This window comes from Odocoileus virginianus, unplaced genomic scaffold (assembly GCF_023699985.2).
Source record: "Odocoileus virginianus isolate 20LAN1187 ecotype Illinois unplaced genomic scaffold, Ovbor_1.2 Unplaced_Contig_5, whole genome shotgun sequence".
NCBI classification, from domain to species: Eukaryota; Metazoa; Chordata; class Mammalia; order Artiodactyla; family Cervidae; genus Odocoileus; species Odocoileus virginianus.
Genome location: NW_027224322.1, coordinates 535,961 through 561,863, shown reverse-complemented (window position 1 = coordinate 561,863; position 25,903 = coordinate 535,961). Strand labels below are relative to the sequence as shown.

The 25,903-nt window shown below is 55.2% G+C and overlaps 1 protein-coding gene across 1 annotated transcript in view; it reads left to right on the top strand.

Moving 5' to 3' along the window:
* The first annotated feature begins 5,540 nt into the window (after positions 1-5,540).
* The window catches only part of PER2 (period circadian regulator 2), a 40,469-nt gene continuing 20,106 nt past the window's right edge, over positions 5,541-25,903 (top strand). Inside the window, exons 1-9 of the mRNA XM_070463617.1 lie at positions 5,541-5,679; positions 15,239-15,471; positions 16,100-16,162; positions 17,096-17,250; positions 19,010-19,131; positions 20,149-20,350; positions 23,934-23,985; positions 25,074-25,216; positions 25,476-25,554. Of these exons, the coding sequence (XP_070319718.1) occupies positions 15,257-15,471; positions 16,100-16,162; positions 17,096-17,250; positions 19,010-19,131; positions 20,149-20,350; positions 23,934-23,985; positions 25,074-25,216; positions 25,476-25,554 (1,031 nt within the window). The 5' untranslated portion in view covers positions 5,541-5,679; positions 15,239-15,256. The remainder of the gene's footprint in view (positions 5,680-15,238; positions 15,472-16,099; positions 16,163-17,095; positions 17,251-19,009; positions 19,132-20,148; positions 20,351-23,933; positions 23,986-25,073; positions 25,217-25,475; positions 25,555-25,903) is intronic.

Sequence of the window (25,903 nt, the reverse complement as noted above, 5' to 3'; positions counted from 1 at the left end):
CAAGGAGAGACCCTCTGTCCTCCGAAGAAAGGGGCACCTCGGATATGGGGGGGGGTCACCGCAGATATGGGAGCCTTGTGGGCAAGCTGTCTTTCTAGGGCCTTTCCAGGACAGTGAGGGGTACCAGTAGTCCAGAAACTCTGTGAAGGGGACTCAAGCTTCCAGACACCAGAAAACCTGACCCATACATCAGCCTTCAAAGTCTCGAGGCAAGAGTCTGACAGTCAAACTCAACCTCCCCACTGCCAGCTCCCTCCCCCTCACCTAGAGCACAACTTTCATCTCAGTTAAACCCTTGGGTTACCTTTAACGGCCTCATGACCAGGAAGCTGGAAGTTTTCATCCTTTCTCACATGACATGATAGCAAACAGTTTTTTGGCTTCTGTTAAGACCATGCCTTTTATTTGTGAAACGGATAATAACTGAATTTGATTAGGTACACGTTTAACCATAGGGTTCCTCTAGCAAAAAGAAGAAACTGACAACATGAAAAAGGTGGAGTCTTGGGTACTAAGTTTTTTTTATTTGTTTAGGTTTTTTGTTTTAAGACACAATAATGAAGCAAGCAGGTCTATACGGAGTGCTGTATGGTAGAGACAAAGTTATTGTGGTTTAAATTATCTGCAGATCCACAAAAATAGATTAATTTGGGGGAGACATTTTAAAATAATAATAATTATCATAGGTTAAATGTCATTGTGTCAATGTATGATTTTAAAACACTCTCAGAGAAAATCCCCTGGCAGTCCACGATTAGGACTCCACTCTTCTACTGTGGGGGGCCGTGGTTCAAGCCCTAGTTGGGGAACCAAGGTCTGTGTAGTATGGCCAACAAGGGAAAAGAAAACTCTCAGCAAACTATTAATATAATAATAGAGAATAATATTTACATTAAAGTAGAATAGTATTAATAGATAATAATTTCAGTCATACCCAACTCTTTGCGATCCTATAGACTATAGCCCACCAGGTTCCTCTGTCCATGGGATTCTCCAGATAAGAATACTGGAGTAGGTAGCCATTCCCTTCTCCAGGGGATCTTCCCAACCCAGGGATCAAACCCAGGTCTCCTGCATTGCAGGCAGATTCTTTATCAGCTGAGCCACTAGTGGAGCCCAATAATTATATTAATGACAATACAATAGAAGGACACTTTCTCTATATGACAAAAGACATCTACAAAAAACTAAACAACTGAGGCTCACACCATAATTCATGGAGAAATATTAAGCACTTTTTGTCCAGCTGGGAACTGGGCAAGTATGCCCCCATCACCACCTTTATTCTACTTTGTACAGAGGGCCTAACCTGTGCCATCAGGACTGTGACACTGAGGATGTCACTTGCAAAGGGACAATGTAGACACAGAGGCCAGCACTCCAGGCCACGCAGCACTGTGCAGACACTTTCAGTCCTTTTCAGAGTCTCTTCTCAGGGTGAAGAGAAGAAAGATGGAGGCTGCATCTGCAGTCTACGACTTCCTGGGGAGGACTCTGAACACACACATACACACACACGTGCGTTGTGTACGCACAGCATAAACAAATGTGTCCCCAAAACAAAGGACGACCTTCCTTGCATCTGTATTTAGTTTAAAAACCAAAAGCCCTTCTCAATAGGTGGCCAGCACCTATTCTCCCCGGCTCCCAGACCACCGTGCAGCCAGAGAGAAGCGCCAGCCCGCTGGTCACTGTCCGGTTCGGGAAGCTTCCCAACCACAGGGGCAGGTGGGCCTTGCCTCACTCATGTCTTCAGACCCTGGACTCAGCTGCCTATGAGCTCGGGTCCCACTTTGGGAGCTGGCTACGGGTCTCCCGGACAGGAGCTGCCTCACTGCCCAGGGCTGGTACGGGGGAAGCTGGAGAGGGAGGTTCAGGGTCTGAGTTCTCGTCTCCAGGGTCCCTAAACCCAGGAAGGGGCTCTGCGAAGCCAGACGGGCCGACAGGGTCCCCTCCATCTGCTTAGAGAGGACATGAGAGCCCCTCCCCACGCACAGACCTCATCATTCTCTTCCCAGCTCGTGCCTTAGCTCACCGGCTCACAAAGCACAGGATCCAGGACCAGAGAAGCCATGGCTAGCGCAGAGCTCATCACGCAGTAGTTGCCCAGTAAACAGCTGGCCGACTGAGTGCAGGAGTGAGTGAGCGAGCCAGCAAGTGTCTTGGCAGGGACACCAAGGCCCAGAGGCCCGGGTGCAGAGGGGCCCTCCAGGCAGGGCCCAGGCTGAGTGGGCAGGGGTGCAGGGCTGAGCAGCTGGGAGGCAGGGAGAAGGCTGAGACGAGAGGCCAGCTCTTTCCACGGACAGCATTCCTCAGGCAGCTGGGACCCTGGCCGCCACCCCCAAACCCAGGTTTCCTTCTTGCTAGCTGCCTTCCCCAGAGCCAAGACTCCTGTGCTAGATGTGATGGCTAATCCAAGCACATTTCCAGGTCAGGATAGACTGACCAGGAGAGGATATCTTCTCCCCTCCTCCTCCAACCTGAAAGCACTAATGTGTGCACCTGAATGCGCGCACACACACACATGCTCACTACTCACCTTGGTTTGGGAAGTTACCACCCCGCAGCTGGCACTGGGGTGGATGCTTCCACCAGACCTATGCTGTTCTCCTGGAACTCGCAACCCATCTTATTTGAAATTATCCCCAGACCTCCTTCATCACCCCTCCTACGTTGCAAACTCCTTATAAGCAGAGGCTCCAACGAGATGCATCTTTGCACACCCCCAATACACCGGTGTCACCAAGAATTAGTGGAGTGAATGAACATTTCCAAGAGCAAGAATAAAGACAGGAGTCATGAGACACTGAACATAGATTCAGTTCCAAAGAGTTGTCAAGGTTCATAGTGTTTGATAATTCCTAAAATAATGGATTTCACTTTTTACCAGATTTATGGGTGGAAACTAAGATCATGGCATCCAGTCCCATCACTTCGTGGCAAATAGATGGGGAAACAATGGAAACAGTGACAGACTTTATTTTCTTGGGCTCCAAAATCTCTGCAGATGGTGACTGACAGGATGAAATTAAAAGACGCTTGCTCCTTGGAAGAAAAGCTATGACCAACCTAGACAGCATATTAAAAAAGCAGAGACGTTACTTTGCTGACAAAAGTCTGTCTAGTCAAAGCTATGGTTTTTCCAGTAGTCATATATGGATGTGAGAGTTGGACTATAAAGAAAGCTGAGCGCCAAAGAATTGATGCTTTTGAACTGTGGTATTGAAGAAGACTCTTGAGAGTCCCTTGGACTGCAAGGAGATCCAACCAGTCCATCCTAAAGGAGATCAGTCCTGAATATTCATTGGAAGGACTGATGCTGAAGCTGAAACTCCAATACTTTGGCCACCTGATGTGAAGAACTGATTCATTTTTGAAAAGACCCTGATGCTGGGAAAGATTGAAGGCAGGAGGAGAAGGGGATGACAGAGGATGAGATGGTTGGATGGCATCACCGACTCAATGGACATGAGTTTGAACAAGCTCTGGGAGTTGGTGAATGGACAGGGAGGCCTGGCGTGCTGCAGTCCATGGGGTCGCAAAGAGTCTGAGCGACTGAACAGACTGATGGGTGAAAATAGAAAAGGCTAAATTTAGATAGGAAATGTGACATTAGGCTGAAGCCTGGATATGGAGCAAGACCAAAGAAAAGTTGAGCAGGAGGAGAATCTGTGTGTGATGTGAATGAGCTGTTTGTTTTCTCTCACTTCCAGAACAAAGGAGCTTATCCTTGACGTCAATGTAGGTGAAGAAACAAAAGGCTCTGGGTGTATGCAAGGTGCAGCTGGGCCTGGATTTGCTTGGCATTTGTGTAGGTTTATTCAGGAGAGGGCAGAGAGTCATAGTTGAGGTGTCAATATCAGACAAACAGAAGGAGGGGCCATTTTCAGCAAGGAGTGTGCAGCGCGAAGCTGGCCTGCCAGGACTTATGTGGGAAGGACTGTCCTGATGAACGTGGTGTTGCCCGGCTTTGCATCTGTGTCTGGGGAAGTGGCACACACCCTTTGCCAAGGGCAGGGGAAATCCTCAATGTGCGTTTGGCTTCTGGAACTAGCAGCTTAGTCTGCTTCGGGCCACCAGATCACGACTCTTCCTTCCTTCCCACCCCTGATCTACCAGGAGGACCCAGGAAGAAGAATATACAAGTGGAGAGAGATTCCACAGGCCCCCTCTGCCCTTCCAAGCCCAACCAACCTTCCTTCCCACATCGGACCCTGCAATTTCAGAGCAGGGTGAGGCTAAGTTGCCTTGGAGCCTGCCTGTGTTTTGTCCCACCAGAAAACCTTAGCTCTCTACCTCATCTGAGAGGAAGTTCTACTCTCCTGACACTTAAAAAAAAAATTTTTTTTTTGGCTGTGCCATGAAGCATGTGGGATCTTAGTTCCCGACCAGGCATAGAACTTGAGCCCCATGCATTGGAAGTCGGGAGTCCTAATCACCGGACCGCCAGGTAAGTCCCTCTCCTGACACTTTATAGACAGAAGGCTGGAGGCTTCTTCACAAACCCCAGACAGTGCTTATTGAAGAGTAAGTGGCTGCAGCCAAGGTGCTAAGAGTATAGGGCTCTCTCCCAGAGCCTGCTATGCGGGGCTCATGTCTTTGTGACTTCTGCCGTCGGAAAACCCTCCTTTTCCAAAAGCCACTCAAGTGCTTCCTCCTCCACGGAACCTCTGCGCGTAACTCTTGCCCCGGTTAATTTCTGATCCACACCGCCCAGTTTAGTATTGGATTAAGTTCCCTTTTCATGAGATGGTCCTTTCTCCCGAATGACGTGAGTGGGGGCAGGGACAACATCATTTATTTCCTTTGTTGTACATCCCCTTAGTAACAAGGACCCTATTTGCTGAACCAAAACTTGCGACGCATAATCTGAAAATTATAAGAAATTTAAGAAAAACTATAAGAAAAAATAAGAAAAGGCCCCCTGGAAGCTACGTGTCCTGACAGATCTCGGCTAGTGTCGACCTCGGTTGCCTGGGTGGGCGTGCACCCGAAGCTTCTGCAGAGCCGCCCAGTCTGCAGCTAGCTATGAATGGATACGGACTGAATGAATGAAAGGGAATGAATGAAGAGGTTTGCGGGGGGGTGGGGGGACGTCTCTGGCTGTGGCTCAAGGTGACGACGGTCTGTCGGAGTGGGCTTCAGCGAGGATTCGGCTGCCCGGGGTGGGCCTGGCAGGGGTGCGCCCAGCCCGCCCCTCGCCCCGCAGTGGTACGCGCCACTCCGCGCTCCCCGGGCCCGCGGTTGCCCTTCGTCTTGAATGGAAGGCGCCGAGGCCGGAAGTGGAAGGGACCACTCCAGAGGACGAGGCGGGGGGGGCCACGGGTCCGCCGCGTCTTCATTGAGGAACAGAATCGTGGAACATGGAGTTCCATGTGCGTCTTATGTAAAGAGAGCGACGGGCGCCGTGGCCAATGGACGCACGGCACTCGCAGGCCCCGCCCCCCCGGTATGCAGATGAAGCGGCACCGCGGCCAATGGTGGGCGCCGGGGGCGGGCGCCGGGGGCGGGCACAGAGAGCGGTCACGTTTTCCACTATGTGACAGCTGCGAGTCAGCAGCGGCGGCGGCGGCGGCGGGCTGCCTTGCGGGCTACGCGCTCCTTTCGGCGGCGGCGGCGGCGGCGGGGTCGGCGGGCCGCACGCGGACAGTCCATCGGACCGGTTAGGACGCGGCTCCGGTGAGTGCGCGCGGCGCGGCGGGCGTGGCGGGCCGGCCTGGCCGCAGACCGGCGTCTGGCCGCCTGGCTTTCTGGTTACGTAACCGCCGGCGGGACGGCCCCGGACCCTGCCTCGGGGGGCGGGTGGTGGCCTGGGGTCTCGGCGGGCTGGCTCCGGGCGACGGCAGAGGATCCTCTAGTCCACAGAGATGCGATCGGAGGGTCTGCTGGGCCATTTCACTCATCCTGAAACTGACCTGGGAATGGGGGGGAGGGACCGTTATTCCCATTTTGCAGATCAAGAAACTGAGATCCAGAGAGGTCAGGCCCATGTCTGAGGTCACAAAGCTACTGAGGGGCTGTACAGCGAGCTGTCCTTCTCTAGACGATTTTCTTTTAGGAACCCCTCCTCTTCTCCCCGTCTTGCCCCCATCCCCCAAGGGGGGAAGGCTGAGGAAAGCCAAGGCGACCAAGGGGCAGTGCCACAGCCTCTGGGAAGATGGAGGGCCCCTTGGGGAGCTGGCTTCCTGCTCTTGAGGACACAGAGCCAAGTCTCCAGCTGGGAAAAGGCCAGTGGTGGGCACTGGTCTAGGAGCCCTGGCTGGACAGCCCATGGGTCCCCTCGAGTGGGTGAGCAGAGGGACAAGACAGATGCTGGACCTGAGCACAGATGTTCATCCCCTTTGCCCACGCCGGACCCTGTGTTTATTCCCTCTCCTGAGTCCCGCAGAAGAAGGGGGAGGGTCCTGCTTTGTGTTACAGCCATCACATTATCCTTCTAGGCTGGACTTTGGCTGCCAAGTCCTGGACAGAAATCAGTGTGTGGGGGGAGGGCAGGGGGGGTGGCCTGCTTACCCCTCCAGGAAGGCCAGGGTAAGGGATGACAACTCAGTTGCCAGGGCTTCTGTAACCTACACAGAAGAAACCAGTTGGGAAAGCTGATTCATACTCACAGAGAAACAGAGCCAGAAGGTACCCTGGAAATCATCCAGGGTAACCCCTTAGCTTGACAGATGAGGAAACTGAGGTCCAGCTGTCTGCTGGGCACAAAGCATGGCTGGGCCAAGCCCAGGCTCAGGGTGCCTGCAGGGTTTTTCCATCGTCCTGAGGGTCTTCATCTGGGTCAGGATGAACTTCAGAAGTTCTTCGAAGGCCTGGGATTGGGTGTTGCTGAATCTTGAGTGAGCTGGAATTTGGAGGGAGACGGCCCTCAGGTCTCCCAAACATTAAGAACCCCAGCTCCATGGCAGAAGCCCCTCCACAAATACCTCTCATCGCCCACATCCAATACAGCAGGGCCAGTGACCTCCTCTCTTGCTGCAAAAGGGAGTTGCCTGGCCTCTACCCCTAGCCAGGGTTTCTGGTCCTGGGCTGGTGTGGCTAAGGAGGGAACAAAGCTCTGAATCTGAAGGCTTTCCTTCGAAACTGAGTTTTAAATTCAAGGCTAATCACTTTTTGTCACAAAGAAAGTGATTTTTTTTTCATGATGAAAAGTGATTAGTGGGTCAAGAAGATACCCTGGAGAAGGAAAAGGCAACCCACTCCAGTATCCTTTCCTGGGAAATCCCACGGATAAAGGAGCTTGGAAGGCTACAGTCCATCAGGTCGCAAAAGAGTCCGACACGACTCAGCGACTTAACAACAAACAATCACTTTTTTGTAAGGCGTCTGAGTAAAATGAGGAAAGGGACTCCTGTTTCTTAAGTGGAAGCAACGTGATATGCCAACAGGGATGGTGCCGTGGGTGTTGGCAGTTACCTGTTGCTGTCATCTCCCTGTGATTCACTGGCGCAGAACTGACACAACCCGGGCTTTCTCTGGGGGCTGGGCATTGGGGGGGAGCTGGGGACTGTCGCCTGCCAGGCCCTGGGCTGCTGCTGGGTGACTCAGCAGCCCCCCACACCCCTGCCTCCAGGGCTCATCTGTGCAGCAGGGCTCAGGGTGGGTGATCCCAGGTCTGTTTCCACCTCTAGCTTTTTTTTTTCCATTCTTATTGGAGTATAGTTGCTTGGCAATGTGTTCATTTCTGCCCTACAGCAGAGTGGATCAGCTGTTGTTGCTGGGTACTCGTGGAGTCGTGTCTGATGCTACATATACATATATCCCCCCTTTCTCAGATTTCCATCCCCTCTAAGTCACCACAGAACATTTTAGTAGCTTTCCCTGAGCTGTCCGGTAGGTTCTCTTTAGTCATCTAGAGACAACTCTATGTAGTGGCGTATGTACATCAGTCCCTCATCTCTAGCCTTTTGGGTTCTGCTTTTCTGCAGGTTTCCACAGGAGACACAAGTTCCTGACTTGAGGGCACACGGTGTTAATCTGTGAGGCTTAGAAGGAAGCAGGGATAGTTCCTCTCATTTGTACTATTTCTCACCCACACTGAACTTTCAGAAAAATAACTGGTGGGCACGCCTCTGTTTTTAAATGATGATGTAATAACCTCACGGGGCCTCAAGAAATCACAGACTCTGGCAGGTCCCTGAGTTGCTGGCGGGGCCGCTCAGCGTTCTGTCCAGAGAAAGAGCGCCACTGAGAACTACCGTATTCGGCAAAACTAAGGAGAAGTGCACGCTGACGACAGCTCTGCAGACACGCTGCAGAAGGCGGGCCCACCTGCCAACCCACAGAGAACCGGAGAGGGGGCCTGGCCCCGACCTCTGAGCTCTCCGTAGGCACCTCTGCACCAAGTTGATTACTGTATTTGCAAGTCTAGAGCGGATCAGAAGCAAGTCAGTGAGCAGGCGAGCAGTGCAGGTCACGGGCAGGGCCAAGGCCCCTGTCTTATCAGAAGCGGGCAGTTCCGAAGATGGAGGCAGCTCCAGGCCGAGTGCTGGACCCTCCCCAGCTCCTGAAGGCCTTGAGAGTCCTCGCCCCCTTCCTGAGAAGAATCGGAACAGCTGGGCTGGTCCTGGGCACCCAGACGCTGAAGCCAGCGTTAAGCAGAAAAAGCAAGAGGCTTTTGCGTCGTCGTTTTAAATCTTGTGCTTCTTAAAGGCAGTGGAGATAAGACTGCCTGAGGGGGTCTCCTCAAGGGGGCCACGCCTCTCCCCAGCCACCTTCTCTTCCATATTTGGACGGCTGCAGTCACATTTTCCTCAGTTACCAGCGGTTTCCATGGAGAGTGCCAGTGTTTATTCAGCAGGACAAACATTTTCTCCAGATTACAGCAGCCTGGCCTCGGGGAATTGGCTCCTGCCAGGAAGTAGCAACCGGGTTATAATATCTGGGGTGTAAAATACGAGGGCTTGCAGAAACGAAGAACAGGCTGTGAGGTCCCTGCTACGTAAAGTTCAGAAACGGGGAATGACCAGGCTGTGAGAACTCAGGCTCGAGGGGCCTGGGGTGGACGTGGGGAGCAGGGCTGGGGGTGGGGACCACCACCAGGGGCCCCTGGGGGCCGGCGGCATCCTGCCTCTGGGGCTGGGGGCTCGGTGTGTGGACACACAGCAAGGCGTCACCATCTGCAAGTGTCTTGTCTCCCCTTTCAGCTCACGACGGTCTTCAGTGAGTGAGCCTGCCCTGATTTCTGGTCTCTGCTTTCTGCAGAGAAGGGCGCGACCCCTCAGAGCAGGGGTGGTGAGCGCAGGCAGCGTTTGCCGTCCTGACAGTGCTGGTAGAGGGTGGCACTGGGGCTCAGGTTCTGTTTTCGTTCCCCGTTTCTGCTGTTTACTGTGGAAACTGTGAGTGTGCGTGCAGGCAGAGAGGACGGGGAATGACGGCCCCAGCCAGCGTCGGCGGGTTTCTGCACTCCTCCGCCTCCCTGCTGGCTGCCTCCCTGTCCCAAGTGCCGCACAGCCAGCCCAGACGGTGATCTCACCGTGGACAGCACTTTCTAAGCGTTCCTCTGCCCCGGCTGGGCAGCCCTGGCTACTGAAGATGTGGTCAGGGGCCCGGGTCAAGGGTGTGAGCTCAGCTCCTTTCCTTCCGTCTGGCTGTTCCCTGGGGCAGCTCCCGCGTATGGACGTCTCAGAAGTGGCCCTGGCGGGTCTCTCACAGCGGGCGCCCCCTGGCCTTCCCCTCAGACCCTCTGCAGCAAGACAGCCCCTTGCTCCCCCGGGCCCCTGGGCTCATGAGGGCCCCCCACCCCAGCACCACTGCTGCCCGGGTGGAAACAGGTTTCCTGGGGCTTCCACGGAGCCCTGGCATGCTGGCGAGGGCGGGCGCTCCATGGACGTTTGTGGAAAGCAGGAGGCAAAGTCTGCTTGACAGGCACGTTGGTTTTGCCAACTTGGCAAAATGAGGTCAGTCAGAGCTGTCAGTGCTGAGCGACGCGTTTTCTGGAATAATGAAGCTCAGACGGCTGGTCTGTTGTCTCCAGTTTCTGCCATGCTGGCCCTACGCTCTCAGGGGCCAGGACCCGTGAAAACCAGGGCTTCTCCGAGGAGCTGCGCGACAAGCCCCGGGCCCACAGTGTGCCGGGCCTCCTCCACGGGGCAGCCAGAGGCAGCACTCTTGACAATGAACGCTCTCCTTTTTAAAAAAAAAATTGTTAAACAATTTCCTCTAGTGATTGGCTGTGCTGTGCTGTGCGTAGTCGCTCAGTCGTGTTTGACTCTTCACAACCCCAGAGACCGTAGCCCACCAGGCTCCTCTGTCCATGGGATTCTCCAGGGAAGAACACTGGAGTGGGTTGCCATGCCCTCCTCCAGGGGACCTTCCCAACCCACAGATCAAACCTGGCAGGGACCGAAAAGCCAGCCCTTGCTGGAGGCTCGCTGCAGCCCATACACAGAACCCTGTCCTTGAAGCCTCCGAGCAACCAGTGGGTGTTGGGCGCTGCTGTGGCCCACCTTACAGGTGGGGAAGCAGGACCCCAGGACATGCGGGAGCTTGCCCAGGATCGCGGTCAGGAAGCGGAGGAGCCCGCCGAAGGCCCCACTGTCCAGGGTCTGCTCACTTAGCCCTTGGCTGCCACCCCCTCCCCTTCAGAATTTGCTCAGCAAAAGGGCCCCGTCCCACTGCTTATCTGGGGAGGGCTGTGGGGGAGACGGATAGTGTCCAGGGAGCCCTGGGAAATAAGCAAAGTGCAGAGGAGCCCCTAACAGGTGTCCCAGCCCCCACCGTGCTCTGCCCTGTAACCCTGCTGACACGGGAGTCAGACCTTGTTGCACAGAACCCTCCAGCACTTTCCATCTCACTCAGAAAGCAGCCACGACCTGGCTCTGACCTCACGTCAGCCACCTGCCTTCCACCTGGCCCTCTGCCCCAGATTCATCCATCTTCCTCAGACATGCCAGCCTCAGGACCTTTGAACTTGCCATCCCCCTAGCCCATCCTCTCAGTCTCTTCAGTCTGTCTTAGTTTCAGTTCAGTTCAGTCGCTCAGTCGTGTGTGACTCTTTGCAAACCCATGAACTGCAGCACGCCAGGCTTCCTTGTCCTTCACCAACTCCCGGAGCTTACTCAAACTCATGCCCATCGAGTCGGTGATGCCATGCAACCATCTCATCCTCTGTCGTCCCCTTCTCCTCCCACCCTCAATCTTTCCAACATCAGGGTCTTTTCCAATGAGTCAGCTCTTCGAATCAGGTGGCCAAAGTATTGGACTTTCAGCTTCAGCATCAGTCCTTCAATGAACACCCAGGACTGATCTCCTTTAGGATGGACTGGTTGGATCTCCTTGCAGTCCAAGGGACTCTCGAGTCTTCTCCAATACCACAGTTCAAAAGCATCAATTCTTCGGCGCTCAGCTTTCTTTATAGTCCAGCTTTCACATCTGTACATGACTACTGTCTCAGTTCGGTTTCTCTTAAAAGGAGCATGCAGGCTGAGGCTTTAAATGCTGGTTCTTTACTGGGAGGTGTAATCCCAGGGCAGCTGAGGTGAGGGAGTGGGGAGTGCAGAAGAGATGACTGTCACACACACACATGTGCATATACACACAGGATAACACTCTGCTTCACAGACCCCCAGCTGGCCACTCAGCCCCTTGGGGTCTCATTGAAAAAACTATCCAAAAAAAGATGAAGGAAGGATGCAGAGAAGAGGACAGTCTGTTCGAGGGAGGGATGGAGAGGCAGCACCGCCCCGGGGGCCGTGGTCCCAGCTTACCCAGGGGTGCACGCCGCCTCGGATCCAGCTGCCTCACCCGGCCCTTCGGCTGCAGCAGCGGGGGAAGCCGGGGCCCACCTCGTGGTGACCTCGGCGCTTCATCCAAAGTCACACGTGTCTGGCAGAGACTCCTCGGGTGTGGGCCCTGCAATGACCAGGAAGAAGCGAGGCCTGCAGACTTGGGGGAGTGCGGCTGCAGGGCTCTGAGTGAGCACGACCCCGGGGCACAAGTGCAAGGTCCCACGTCTCCTGTGTGTGGGCCTTTCCTGTCCTCCTTCCTGACTCACGCCCAGCTGCTCCCACGCCTGGAGCCCTGCCCTGCTTCTGTCTCAGCCTCCCTCCTCTGCCCTGCACGCCGTTCCCTTACTCACGGCCTGTTTTCCCGCACTGGAAAGTGAGTTCCACGGGGCAAGAAAGCTGTCTGTCCCGTTCTCTGCGGTCGCCGACCCCAGCGCTGTAGGCAGAGACAGGCCGGGATCAGCCCTGCAGAGCGCCACCTGTCCTCACAGTAGCTCCTGTTGTTCTGTGGCCGTCCGTTTATGCCCCAGGGTCTTCCCACAGCTGCGTGCCTGGCTTCCGTCTTTTTACTGGGGGACACAGTATCCCCACACCGTGTGCCAGGCCCTGGGCTACAGCTGGGAGGGACGCAAAGCTCCCACGCCCTGGCGATCTCGGTGACCTCGGGGGGACAGGCCAGGCAGGGGACGCTGAGCCAAAGGGGCTGGGAAAAGGCAGAGCTGCTGGTGCGGGCCGTCGGGCCAGCTGCCGGCCGAGTGCTGCAGCAGGCGCCAGGTCCCCCAGGTCGGAGCCCAGCCTGGCCTGGGGTGGGGGGAGGGTGGGTGGCTGCAAGGAGGTCCTGGAAGGCAGCCGAGGTCCTGCCGCGCTGGCGACCCCCATACAGAGCAGGGCTATGCTCCACGCCCCGGGCAGAGAGGAGCTCAGCTGCCCCGCATGGACCACAGCAGGGCCAGCCGAGGCCGGGCCCATCGGGTGGGCTGAGTGGACAGGATGCCAGTGGCTTCCTTGCCAGTGGTCCTTTCCGGGTCTTTCTTCCTACATACCCCACACTCACACGTCTGTGTGTGGACTGAGCAGCTTCCCAGGTGTGAGGAGGGGCCAGGCTGTCAGCACAGCTGGATGTGCCCAGAGCCCCCACTCCAGGAAGACGTTGGTCCAACACAGGAGCCCTCCTATTGGCCAGCGCGGGATGCTGCTGGCGCTGCTGCCCCTTGGGAGCCTCGTCCTTGGCATGTTTCCTCGTGTCTCATGAGGCTGAACGTCTTCCCAGGCCAGTAGCTCTTGCCTGGTGCTTCTCTGTGTGGAAACAGCCTGTTCTTAGTCTTCAGGCTCTCCCCAGATGTTAGCACCTTTCGTTGTTTATCACATTAGCTAGAACTTCCCTGAATGTTGAAGACCGAGTGGTAGACGTGCTCGTTTGTTCCTGACTTTCGCAGCAGAGAGCTGGCGATTGAGGTTCTCGTGATTCGGGACCAGTAAACAGCAGCCATCTAAAACCACAGTGAGATGCTCTAACAGCCTTCCTCTGTGGCCCTGGCGTCTCCCCTCGGCGTGTAGACTTTCTCTTCTGAAGTTCTGATATTACAGCAGAGACGTCCAAGACTAGCGTGACTTAGCGTCCTTTACAGGGAAACTGTTTGCTTTTTCCGTGGGTAGAATTTTCTTTTTCCTTGAAAACATCATTTCATCAAGGCGCAGCTGGGCTTGACTCCTCACGTGATTCTGCTGGGTGCTCAGGGAGCCAGGCACATACCGATCTGTCTTCAGGATGATTTCCTTCCACGTATCTCTCTCTCTGTAGTTTCTGTCTCATCGTTATGGTGTCTTCTGCAGAAACAGCTGTTATCTGCAGGTAAAAAAAGGTGACTTCAATATCAGCCCTTTCCCTGGGCATGTTTAAAACATTTCTCACTCTCATCCTTCCCACTGCTGAGTCTCAACTTTATCTTTCTGATTCTCTGTTCTAATGTGACCCTTTCACCGCAGTTTGCAGCTTTAGCTCATCTGTTGTTACGTGTTTCATCGAATCCATCATTTCTTGATTTTGTTTGTGATACAGAACCGGCACTGTCCTAAACTTCCTTGTTTCCTTGTGCCCTGGAGGTTGTATTTTCTCTGGTCTTCATTGCACTTCTTTTCCAAAGCTGCACATTGGCTCCTTTCTGCTGATTGGTTCGGGAACCAGACAGGGTCTGATCAGATCTACTGTTTTTGTTTTACAAAGAGTGCTGTGGTTGGATTCTGCATGGGCCCCATCCTTGGGGAGGAGGGGGCCCTGAATCCAGCGCTGTCTCTTGCTGTGTGTGTGGCCCTGGGCAAGTCATGGGCTGTTTTCCCTGCAACGGGATCCTGGTGCACTGTGGACGGTGACTGTGGGGGTTACCTGAGCCAGCGAGTGCTATGCCCCCCGCACTGTCTGCAGAGCCACATCCGCCAGAGTCCTCTCCCTGTGGCCGCTAGCCCAGGCTCCCGAGCACGGGAAAGCTGAGGGGGCACATTCTGCCTTCCAGGGACACCCTCCCCAAAGGCACCGCTGCCCGGGCCCTCCAGCTCTCCCGCCACTGCTCGCGGCTGAGGCTGGCCTCTGGGGCTCACGTCTGAGTGCCCCCCGCCTTCTGGCTTCCTGACTCCAAGGTCAGGAGGAGAGTGGAGCCTGGGTTTACGCCCTGACCCCCAGGCCGCAGGCAGCCCGGTGCCCCTGCTTCAGTGGCCCCGCTGGCTCCTCCAGGCCCAGCGGGGAGGACAGCCCCCCCACACACACTTGGTCGCCCCAGAGCTGCGCATCGCTTGCAGTTTCCTTAACCCTGACCACACCCTCTCGTGCCGGGCCCCCACCCAGCTCCCGCCGGGCCTGCAGGAGGGCCTGTGTCCTGCCGGGACCCTGGGGAAGCACACTCCAGGGTCCTGGTTTTGCCCCGTAACCTCTCGGTCTCCCGTCCTTAGGCTTCCCACGCCGCCCGCCTGCCCTGGGTCCTCACTGTCTGTACTCACCCCAGCCTACAACCAGTCAGTCTCTCTCTCCAGCCCCTCTCCACCCACCTACCCCGCCAAAGCCCCGGAGCAAAACTTTCTGTCCAAATAAACAAACACGGTTCCCAGAGTCTGCTGCTTCCGATGCATCCGTGGCTCTGCATGGACCCCGCAAGGTGTGGGCCCCACACTGGCCTCATATGGACGCCCCCCGCCGCCGTGAGGGCTCCCACCACAACCCCCACCAGCCTCATTTCCCCCTGAAGCCTTCCCGCCCGCAGCCTGACTCTGGGTCTCCCCTAACTTGTGATGGCTGAGATTTCTGAGCCCTGATGCACCCCCATCCCCGGGAGGGCTATCAGCAAGGGGGTGTCCGGGGCTGTGGCTGCCCTCACAGTTCAGGGCAGTTGGGGACCCAGGGCGCAGAAGCCACGCCGCTGACCCCGCGTCCTCCAGCGGACCTGGAGGAGGCTTCCGACAGGGCATCCCTCCTGGTGGGCTGCCTGCCCTCGCGTGCCTGACTACAGTCTCTGCTCTGGCAGCTCTGCCCCGGAGCCAGCATGAACGGATGTGCTGACTGCACGCCCAGCCCCAGCAATCCCTCCGAGGAGCCCGCGGAGCCCCGAACCAGCCAAGCCGCCCTCCAGGAGGACGTGGACATGGGCAGCGGGAACGAGACCAACGAGAACGGCTCGACGGGGCGGGACTCGCAGGGCAGCGACTGTGACGACAGCAGCCGGGAGCTGGGGCTGCTGGTGGGGCCGCGGGCCCAGGGGTGGGTGCGGCTTGTTTTCTCAGAGTCTCACTTGGTGGTAATGGGAGTGCTTTTGCAGTCTTTAAGTCGTGATGACCAAGTGTCTCAAGACTTTTGAAAATCCTATTAACTCACTTCAGTTTAGTTCAGTTGCTCCGCTGTGTGCAACTCTTTGCGACCCCAGGGACTGCAGCACACCAGGCCTCCCTGTCCATCACCAACTCCCGGACCTTGCTCAAACTCATGTCCATTGAGTCAGTGATGCCATCCAACCATCTCATTCTCTGTCTTATTAACTCAGAACAACTAAACTCTCCTGAGGTCTATCCTTCCTTATAACGGTGACATGGGTGTAGGATTGTGGTAGATGCATAATGTACCCGACAAGATCTCAGGAGGCAGAAGAGTCAGGTAACCCTGAATGATGCTGAGTGGTTTACAGACCATGAACTTGCTACTCTAGCCTAGGGTTTGTATCGCCCAGCACTTCCTTATCTGATATCCAGAGGTTTTCTGTTCGTTTTCTCTTAACCTCGTGTTGTTCCTAATTGACTTGCGCAGTGTGGTCCAGCCTGTCATCCCTGGGTGGATGGGGAGGACGGAGATGGACACGCTCCTCTGAGTTTTGCATTTATTTTTGTTCTTTTAGTCCAGAAACCTTTGGCCTGATGATGGCAAAGTCTCAACACCACCTGTCCACCAGCGGCTGCAGGTAAGACCAGTTACCACTCCCTCCATTTAGAGCCTTCAGAGAGGTCAAAAGGTTTGTCATGAGATGAGGTTTTGGGGGTGAAGTGACTGTTTTTGAGCTTATCTTGGAGCCCGTCAGTCTGAGCAGCGATGTCCTCTGTGAATCCAGCCTCGTCCTTTTAGACAACTGACCCCTCGGTCTGCTCCAAGCCCCTGACTGTGCCCCAGGCCTGCAGCTCCTCTGACTCTGACTTGGCAGGCCTTGTCTGCATCTCAGACACGTACCTGGAACATTCCTGACCTCTTTTTTAGGTGTTTGTGACAAACATGTCTTTAATTTCACATTGACAGACAATTTCCCATCACCACTGGGGCAAAATTCAGACCTTAGTCCCAGGCCTGGGGGCGATATGCCATCACCCCTGAGGCCCAATCCCATCACTCTCTGGATCCTCTGTCTAAACAGCCTGTCTCCCTCTGTCTCTGTATCCTTGGATTTGAAGATCCTCCTTGTAAACTTGGTCTCCTCTCCTCTCCTCTCTTCTCACTGTTCACATCCTTGTCCCAGGACGCCACCATGCTGTCCCCTGGGGTCTCCATCACTCACTCCTTCTCTGTCTGAGACCAGAAGGAAGACAGCTCAGCAGTGGGGTGGGCTGGTCAGGTGGTGAGTGGACCACTAGGCCTTGCTGGTAGAGAAGAGGCAGCAGGAAGGATGCCGTCCAGCGTTCACCTGGTTAGAGCACTGCTTCTCCCAGGACGGCTCCTCTCCCTATGAGCACACAGGCGTGTCTGCAGACAGTGTTGGTTTCACAGCTGGCAGGGCGCCCCTGCAGCCTGCATGCCCACCAAGAACACGCAGACCACAGGGTCCTCGCGCCCCAGTGGGGAAGCTGGACCAGAGGCACGGAGACAGCAGCACTCAGGGCGCTCACGTCCTTCTTCAACTCCGCAGCAGCCAGCAGTCCACCAAAGCCGATGCCCACAGAGAGCTCATCAAAACACTGAAGGAGCTGAAGGTCCACCTCCCCGCGGACAGGAAGGCCAAGGGGAAGGCCAGCACCTTGGCGACCCTCAAGTATGCCCTGAGGAGTGTGAAGCAGGTGAAAGGTAGGTGTTTGTTCCAACCTGTAGCAGTAAGTCTCAGCTCTCCCCAGATCAGAGCTTAGACTGAGTTGATTTTCTGAAATTCAGTCCTGAAATAGCAGAAGGAAATCATAGAAGTCTGATGAAATCGCAGTTGGTTGAAAACCTTGGTTCATCAGAAGTTTTCTATTATACGTGACTTTTAGGCAAAAGGAAAAAAAAAGCAGGTAGAAAACCAGCCAATAAAGAAACCTGTTTATTAATATTAGCAACATGGAGCTTTTGTACCCTGGGCTGGGGTCCCGTCACGTTCCGGAGTGTCCAGCGCCTTCCTGGCTCTGGCCAGAGAGTTCTGATGTGTGTGTGGGCTGGGGCTGTGAGCGCCCCCCACACCCAACCAAGCCTGCCGCTGACGGCTTACCTTTAAAAAGTCATGTGAGGAGATACAAGGAGGGTATTGCCTCATGTTTCTAAGCATGTTGAGTTTCTCCTGTGGTGGTCTTTCTGCCAGGAAGGCGGGCGGGCAGGCCCCGTGCCCCTTTCTATCCCAGGCAGTAACAGCCTGCGTGATCCACATGCCACTTCCCTCTGTGGGTCTGTTCAGATTTTATCATTAGATGGAAGAACACGGAAGAGCTTTCAGAACCGTCAGCAGAAGCAAAGGGTTTCCCTGGTGGCTCAGTGGTAAACAATCCGCTTGCAATGCAGGAGATGCGAGGTCGATTCCTGGGTCAGGAAGATCCCCTGGAGGAGGGCATGGCAACCCCCTCCAGTATTCTTGCCTGGAGAATCCCATGAACAGAGGAGCCTGGCAGGCTATAATCCTCAGGGTCACAAAGAATCTGGACAAGACTGAAGTGACTGAGCACACACACAGCAAAATCGGCTGAGGCCTTTACCTGAGACGGCACGTGCTGGACTCTCCGCAGAGGCGGTGCGGGAATTTACAGCAAATGCTGCAGGCTCCAGCATGCGTGTGTCCACAAGCTCAGGTGCCTACGTTTCAGTAAATCCCACATCCCATGAATAGCTCCCAGTGAGCTTAGTCTTCCTTCAGCAGCCCTGTGACCTGGCCTTCCACCGAGCCGGTGCCCCTGCCCTGGGTCTCAGGTAACCACAGGTGCCCCGTCTCCAGGCAGGTAAGGAAGGCGTGACCGCAAGAGCCGCCAGCGTTCCTAGCACTGTTCCGCCTGAAGCCCACATCCTGGGAGTCCAGGCCCAGGATGCCACGCCTGGGGTCACCTCTAGATGGTTTAGCTGCGGAAGTCGGTCAGCCTGGGCTCCGCTCACCTGGGGCCCCACTGGCAGAGTGGCTTTGTCAGCCTGTACGGGTCCCAGGATGAGTGGCCAGCATCCTCGGTTCTCTTGTGAACACTTTGTTCCCTGGGTTGTTTCCATGCCAGGTATGTTTCTAAGAGTCGATTCTGTCCAGATGGGAGCGTCCGGTCGCCGAGGGGGTGGGAACAGGGGGCTGTCCCATTGTCCTGCCTGGAAATAGCAGTGTGCCGTAGCATCACGAAGACAGGCCTGTGGGGGACACGCGCTCAGGTGGACTGTGTGGTCATGTTTTTGAGAAGCCTGGGAATGTTCCTGAGAAGTTCCTGAGAATGATTTAAAAGATTCGGTGATCAAAGGCCTTCTGATTTTTCAGGGGAAAAAAACCTGGATTTCTGTTTGTTCAGCCTTTACTGTTTGTGCTCTCTGCCCCATTTCTCACGAGGAGGGCAGAGCGCTCAGCGTGAGCTCGGCACCGCGCTCAGCCCTGCGCGTGGTCTCTCCGCAGCCAGCGAGGAGTACTACCAGCTGCTGATGCCCAGCGAGAACCGCCCCTGCAGCGCCCACGCGCCCTCCTACACGCTGCGCGAGATCGAGGGCGCCACCTCCGAGCTCATCGTGAAGAATGCGGTGAGCGCCTGATCCAAGCCGGGTCTTCACCCAGAAAGCTCACCGCCGCTGGCCAAGCCTCCCTGGGAGAGCCAGCCGAGCCCTGGCTTCATAGCAGCAGGGCCGCGAGTTTCAGGAGATGGGTTCCTTACTTTAAAAAAAAGAGCGTAAGTCAGGGATTCAGAAGCAGCGGCCACGTGCCAGCTCGTGCTGCTCTCTGAGGCCGACCCCTCGCAGCCCAGCCGACTCCACCCCACACCTGAGGGTGTGGGAGTGAGCCCCCACTGATGGGGGGCCCCACGTGATGGGAAGGGGAAGGACACAAGTAGCCCGTAGGTGGGGCCCACCCTGAGGTCTCGGAAGGGGGTGAGTCACCCCCAGCTCTCAGTCAGGAGAGCAGACTTAAGGGCAGGTAGGGACCCACAGGTCCCAGAAGCACAGCAGGGCTGGCCAGGGGAAGGAAGGGGCTCCTGACTCTCCAAGGTCACTCCCCCAGTGCCCCCGCTGCAGCTTAACCCAAGGGGCCCCTTATCCCCTGGGGATCCCCAGCCCCAAGCTCAGAGGGCCAGCTGGCCAGGAGAGCCTGAGTTTGGGCTGGGGCCCCACGGCCTCCAGCCCCCCAGGCAGCCCCTGAGCCCGGGAGAGATGCGCTGCAAAGGCTCGTGGCTGACAGTCGGGGGGAGCGGGGTGAGGCCCCTGCCACCTCCCGGCGCACCTGGGCGGGCCGCCAGCAGTGCCATGCCCAAAGCCCGGGCGGGCGACGGCTGCAGAGGATTCCCACAGGGGGGTTCTGCTCGGCAGTGGAACCCACGTGTTTCCCAAACAGTGCCCCCTGGGACCCTGTACATGTGAGAGAAGAAGTCCGGCCACTGTGGTCCAGGCCGGGGAGAGCGGTCCAGAGGCCTCCCCAGCCCTTCGCTTGTCCCGCTCCCTGCCCGTCCCTCGGCCCGATTCTGGAGGGACCCCAATTCCAGGGGGGGAGACCTGTCCAGTCCTCTCCTGCCTGGCTTCACCAAAGCCACGTTCTCCGCGTCCCAGGATATGTTTGCGGCCGCTGTATCCTTGGTGACTGGGAAGATCCTGTACATCTCTGACCAAGTGGCCTCCATCTTTCACTGTAAGAGGGACACCTTCTACGACGCCAGGTTTGTGGAGTTCTTGGCGCCCCATGATGTGAGCGTGTTCCACAGCTCCACCACGCCGTACAAGCTGCCGCCCTGGAGCGACCGCCGCCAAGCAGGTGAGGGCTCGGCCCGGCAGGGTGGGGGCCGGTCAGGGTGACCCCCGATGTGGGGCCGCTGCCCACCTCCCCTCCACTGGGCTCCGCTGCAGTCCCCCAGTGTGCCCTCCCAAAGAGGCCGGCGTGTCTGTCCCAGGTGAAAGGTTAAAGGTTGTCTGCTCAGAATAAATTTAGGGAAAAAGTCCTTATAGATTTCAGAAAGGGAAAATGGCTTCAGAAGATTTTAAGGGATGTCAGGTGTTTTTGAAAGGAAGGTGATGGAAGCTGAAGTCTGGAGGTAAGGCTACAGAGAGAGGGGAAGGACAGAGGCACATCTGGAAGGCTTCCTGCAGGCGGTGTGGTGATGTCAGCACAGAGGGGAAGCTCAGCACCTCCGCGAGGCTGCTTCGTGAACACAGACCACACCGTCCTCCCAGCTCAGACCCAGCTGGGCGTTCCGGGCTCCGTGGGCTCCGGTCTGCACCATGGTGGCTGCGTGCCCAGGCCCCGGGGCTCCCAGCCTACCCTACTCTGCTCCTGGCCACGGGCTCTCACGGCCAAGTGTCATGTGTGCTTGTCCTGCAGTGTCTGTCCATCTGCGCCTGGACGGTCATTAGCCCCTCTTTCGGCTCTGAGTTCTCGAAGCTGAGATGGACCCAGAGAGGAGAAGCCCCAGGGAGTCAGGAGAGACAAGCAGGAAACGGACGGGACCGGGAGCGCTCCGGATAAGCTGGGCCTCGGTCATGATCTCAACCAAGAGCCAGCCCTGGCTGTGTCCCCCAAAACTGACTCCTATCCTTGGCTCCTGGATCAGGTCTCTGCTCTCATCAAAATTCTCCTCCGCCCACATCCACCTCTGCCTGGACCTCGGGTCCCTCCACGCCGTGGTGCTCCCCTCCCCTGCTTCCAGGCAGCAAGGCCGGCACCGTCACTGTCAGAGCCCCAGTTCAGCAGCTATTCCTACCCGAGCCCAGACAACCCGGGCCAGAGCAGTTTGCTCCAAGATTGACTCATAATGAGCGGACGCTCACGTCACGTTTCAGGGGTCGAGCCATCTGCTTTCCCCTGAAGCCCCAGCCCAGGAACTGTGCAGCCAGATCACTCAAGGCTGTGGCCAGTGTTAGGAGGACCGCTCAGCTCCTTGTCACTGCTAGGAGGGCGGGAGCTCTGCGTGCGGGCTCACAGCGTGACCAGGCGGCGCCGTCCCCCGGGGATGCTTGGGGCTGAATCTTTATCTGAATAGAAAATAAGGCCTTTCCGGGCTAGTAATTTTATATCATTTTCCCTAACCAGTAATTGTCTGATTTTCCTTGCGTTCTGTTGTTGTTGTCGTTGGTTTCTTTGTTTTGAGTAGAGGAAGCTTTATGAGGATGGCCAAAATTTAAGATTTCTTTTCTTAAATTGTGTTTATTATGAAAACACTGTTCTTTCATGTCTAATGAGATCATCGGGTTGAACTCATGTTTTCGCTAGACAGTTAAATTTTAAAGTAAGGATTGATGAAAGCTGTGAAATGCCCTGAGTTGCTTCTGTTACAAAACAATAGAATGGGAAAGACTAGAGACCTCTTCAAGAAAATGAGAGATACCAAGGGAACATTTCATGCAAAGATGGGCACAATAAAGGACAGAAATGGTATGGACCTAACCGAACCAAAGAATATTAAGAAGAGGTGGCAGGAATACACAGAACTGTACAAAAAAGGTCTTAATGACCTGGATAACCATGATGGTGTGATCACTCACCTAGAGCCAGACATCCTGGAGTGTGGAGTCAAGTGGGCCTTAGGAAGCATCACTGTGAACAAAGTTAGTGGAGGTGATGGAACTGCAGCAGAGCCATTTCAAATCCCACAAGATGACGCTGTGAAAGTGCTGCACTCAATACGCCAGCAAATTTAGAAAACACAGCAGTGGCCACAGGACTGGAAAAGGTCAGTTCTCATTCCAATCCCAAAGAAAGGCAATGCCAACGAATGCTCAGACTCCCGCACAGTTGCACTCATTTCACATACTAGCAAGGTAATGTTCAAAATCCTTCAAGCGAGGCTTCAAAAGTATGTGAACCAGAACTTCTAGATGTTCAAGCTGGATTTAGAAAGGGCAGAGGAACCAGAGATCAAATTGACAGCATCTGTTGGATCACAGAAAAAGCAAGAGAGTTCCAGAACTCTCTGGAACATCTGCTTTATTGACTACACTAAAGCCTTTGACTGTGTGGATCACGACAAACTGTGGAAGATTCTTCAAGAGATGGGAATTCCAGACTACCTTACCTGCCTCCTGAGAAACATGTGTGCAGGTCAAGAAGTGACAGAAATAGACATGGAATAATGGACTGGTTCCAAATTGGGAAAGGAGTACATCAAGGCTGTATGTTGTCACCCTGCTTATTAACTTCTATGCAGAGTACATCATGTGAAATGCCAGGCTGATGAAGCTCAAGCTGGAATCAAGATTGTTGGGAGAAATATCAATAATCTCAGATATGCAGATGACACCACCCTTATGACAGAAAGTGAAGAGGAACTAAAGAGCCTCTTGATGAAGGTGAAAGAGGAGAGTGAAAAGCCTGGCTTAAAACTCAACATTTAAAAAACTAAGATCATGGCATCAGGTCCCATCACTTCATGGCAAATAGATGGGGAAACAATGGAAACAATGACAGACTTATTTTCCTGAGCTCCAATATCACTGCAGATGGTAACAGCAGCCATGAAATCAAAAGATGCTTGCTCCTTGGAGGAAAAGCTGTGACAAACCTAGACAGTGTATTAAAAAGCAGAGACGTCACTTTGCCAACAAAGGTCCATATAGTCAAAGCTATGGTTTTCCAGTAATCAGGCACAGATATGAGAGCTGGACCATAAAGAAAGCTGAGCGCCAAAGAACTAATGTTTTCATAATGCTGGAGAAGACGTTTGAGAGTCCCTTGGACTGCGTGGAGATTAAACCAGTCAATCCTAAAGGAAATCAGTCCTGAATGTTCATTGGAAGGACTGATGCTGAAGCTGAAGCTCCAGTACTTTGGCCACCTGATGCAAAGAGCCGACTCATTAGAAAAGACCCTGATGCTGGGAAAGATTGAAGGTGGGAGGAGAAGGAGATGACAGAGGATGAGATGGTTAGATGGCATCACTGACTCAATGGATGTGAATTTGAGCAAACTCCAGGAGATGGTGATGGACAGGGAGGCCTGGCGTGCTGCAGTCTGTGGGGTCACAAAGAGTCGGATATGACTGAGCACCTGAAGAGCAGCAATCCCCCCAGAAATGTTTGGGTTGAGATGCTTGGGTGTTTACATGCAAACACTCTGCCCACCAGTGAGTACACGTCCCAGAGTTAAATCTGTCATTAGTTGGTGTGTTTGTGGCAGTGCTGTTAGCACGGCATGTTTTGGTGAGTGCTCGCTCGTGAACTAGACCTCACCTCGGTCAGGACTGAAGTCAGAGGTCTGTGCCCTGAGGGCTCCGCTCGGTGGCAGGTAAACCGGCCCCTGCACCCTGACTCTTGATTCTCCTGCTCCTGCCTCATCCGTGGGCAATAAAAGCACCTTCCAGGGTCAGCTGTGTGACGGGCGGAATGACTGGGACTTTCTCTTTCAGACTCTTTTACTCAAGAATGCATGGAGGAGAAGTCTTTCTTCTGCCGTATCAGGTGAGCCCAGCTCCTGAAGGTGGGGAAGGTGCAGGAGTGCCCTCGCCCCGCCGCCCGCCCAGGCCCCGTTCTCTGGGGCGGAGACTCAGCAGGGACACCTCTGCCGCACGTCACGCCTGGTCCTGAAAAGTCCACGTGAAGACACGCTTTCGTAGGCCAGGCCGTTCTGTTTTGTTTCACTTTTTGGCCACGCTGCTCTGCTTGTGCAGCCTTAGTTCCCTGCCCAGGGATCGAACCGGGGCTCTGGCAGTACAAGCAGTAAGTCCCCATCACTGGCCTGCCAGGGAAGTCCCAAGCCGCATTTTAAATGAGCTCGGAGCGTTAGGAGAGACGGGTCAGCAGTGCGGTGACTGAGCTGCTCCTCGTGAAGAACGTCAGCCTGGGCAGCCCAGACTTGCAGCCGTCACCTGGGAGACTGGCCAGCTCCCCCCAGCCCGGAAAGGCATGAACCCCAGGTTCCGTGAGGACCCCGGAAGCTCGTGTAGCCTTTGGTCTGAGTGTGTTTTCTCAGGGAGAGCCCACAGCTTTCCCCTCAGGTTCTGTGAGCACCCCAGAAGCTCATGAAACCCTTAGTCTAAGTGTGTTTTCTCAGGGAGGGCCCACAGGTCTGTGGCCCCGAATCAAGGGGCCCATTGAACATCCGTCTGTAGTGTCAGGAGTGGCCCCAGCAGAGCCGCGTACCCTCAGGAGCTGGGGCTAGGACCCCCGCGCTGGAGCAGCGGCCTTCCCCCAATTAAAATGCCAACTGCCCCGGAGAAGGGCCTCGGAGCACTGCCACTGCTCAGGCCAGTGACTGTCTGATGGCCCCCTCACTGTCCCTGGACGTCTCAGGGCAAGGACAGAGGAGCAGGATGGTGGGTCGCAGACCCTCTTGCAGGCTGGAGGCACAGATCAGAGACCAAGTGAGCGTGCCCGACTCGGCCTGGGTGAGGGGCCCAGTGAGCCACCCGGCTCGGCTCCGTGGACATCTGTGTAATAAGTAAAGGATGCTGAAACACAGCAGCCGCTGCTGGGGGAGAGGTAACCAGCAACAGAGGACGAGTCCTTCTGCCCTAATCCCCGGCCTCTCCTCCCACCCTCCTCTGCAGTGTCGGCAAAAACCACAAGAGCGAGATCCACTACCACCCGTTCCGCATGACGCCCTACCTGGCCCAGGTGCGCGAGCGGCAGGGCGCGGAGAGCCAGCTGTGCTGCGTGCTGCTGGCGGAGAGAGTGCACTCGGGCTACGAAGGTAACGTGGGCCAGCCTGCTCCCCGGCCTCTGTCTGAGGCTCAGACTCGTGTCTGTAAGGCGGGCTCCCAGCCCCAGGCAGTCTCCTCTCCCTCCAGACACACCCATCCTCCCCTGTCGGCCAGAAGCACTAGGCCCCGCATCTCTCGCTGGGTCCAGGCGTTGCTGGACCGTGGGTGCCCTCCCCTTCACCACCACAAATTATGTTCTAATATAACTACATTGAAATCAAAAGTCTGTGCAAAATTCTTTTCTTTCAGCCCCTAGAATCCCTCCTGAAAAGAGAATTTTTACGACCACACATTCGCCAAATTGTCTTTTCCAGGACGTGGACCAAAGGTAAGCCAGGCAGCAGCACCACCCCCCCATGCTCACCTCCCCCTCCCGCTGGTCTTGGAGTCAGTGCTGTACCCTTCACAGCAGCAGGTTCCCCGCCCCAGACAGTTCGTGTCTCATCACTGTCTTGGTAGTTACTTAATAACCAAATAAAGCTGAATGAACTTTCATGATTTTGATGTTGAAGCTATTTAGCTAAAGCTCAGGCTGCATGTTATACGTAATAATGAAAACACTCAGCTATACGTAGACAATGAAATAATTATGGAATCACACTAAAATCTCCTAAGGTATGGACTCTACGTAGATGAGACATGCTGGGGAGCTGGTCATCATTCTAGTTGAGCTTGTC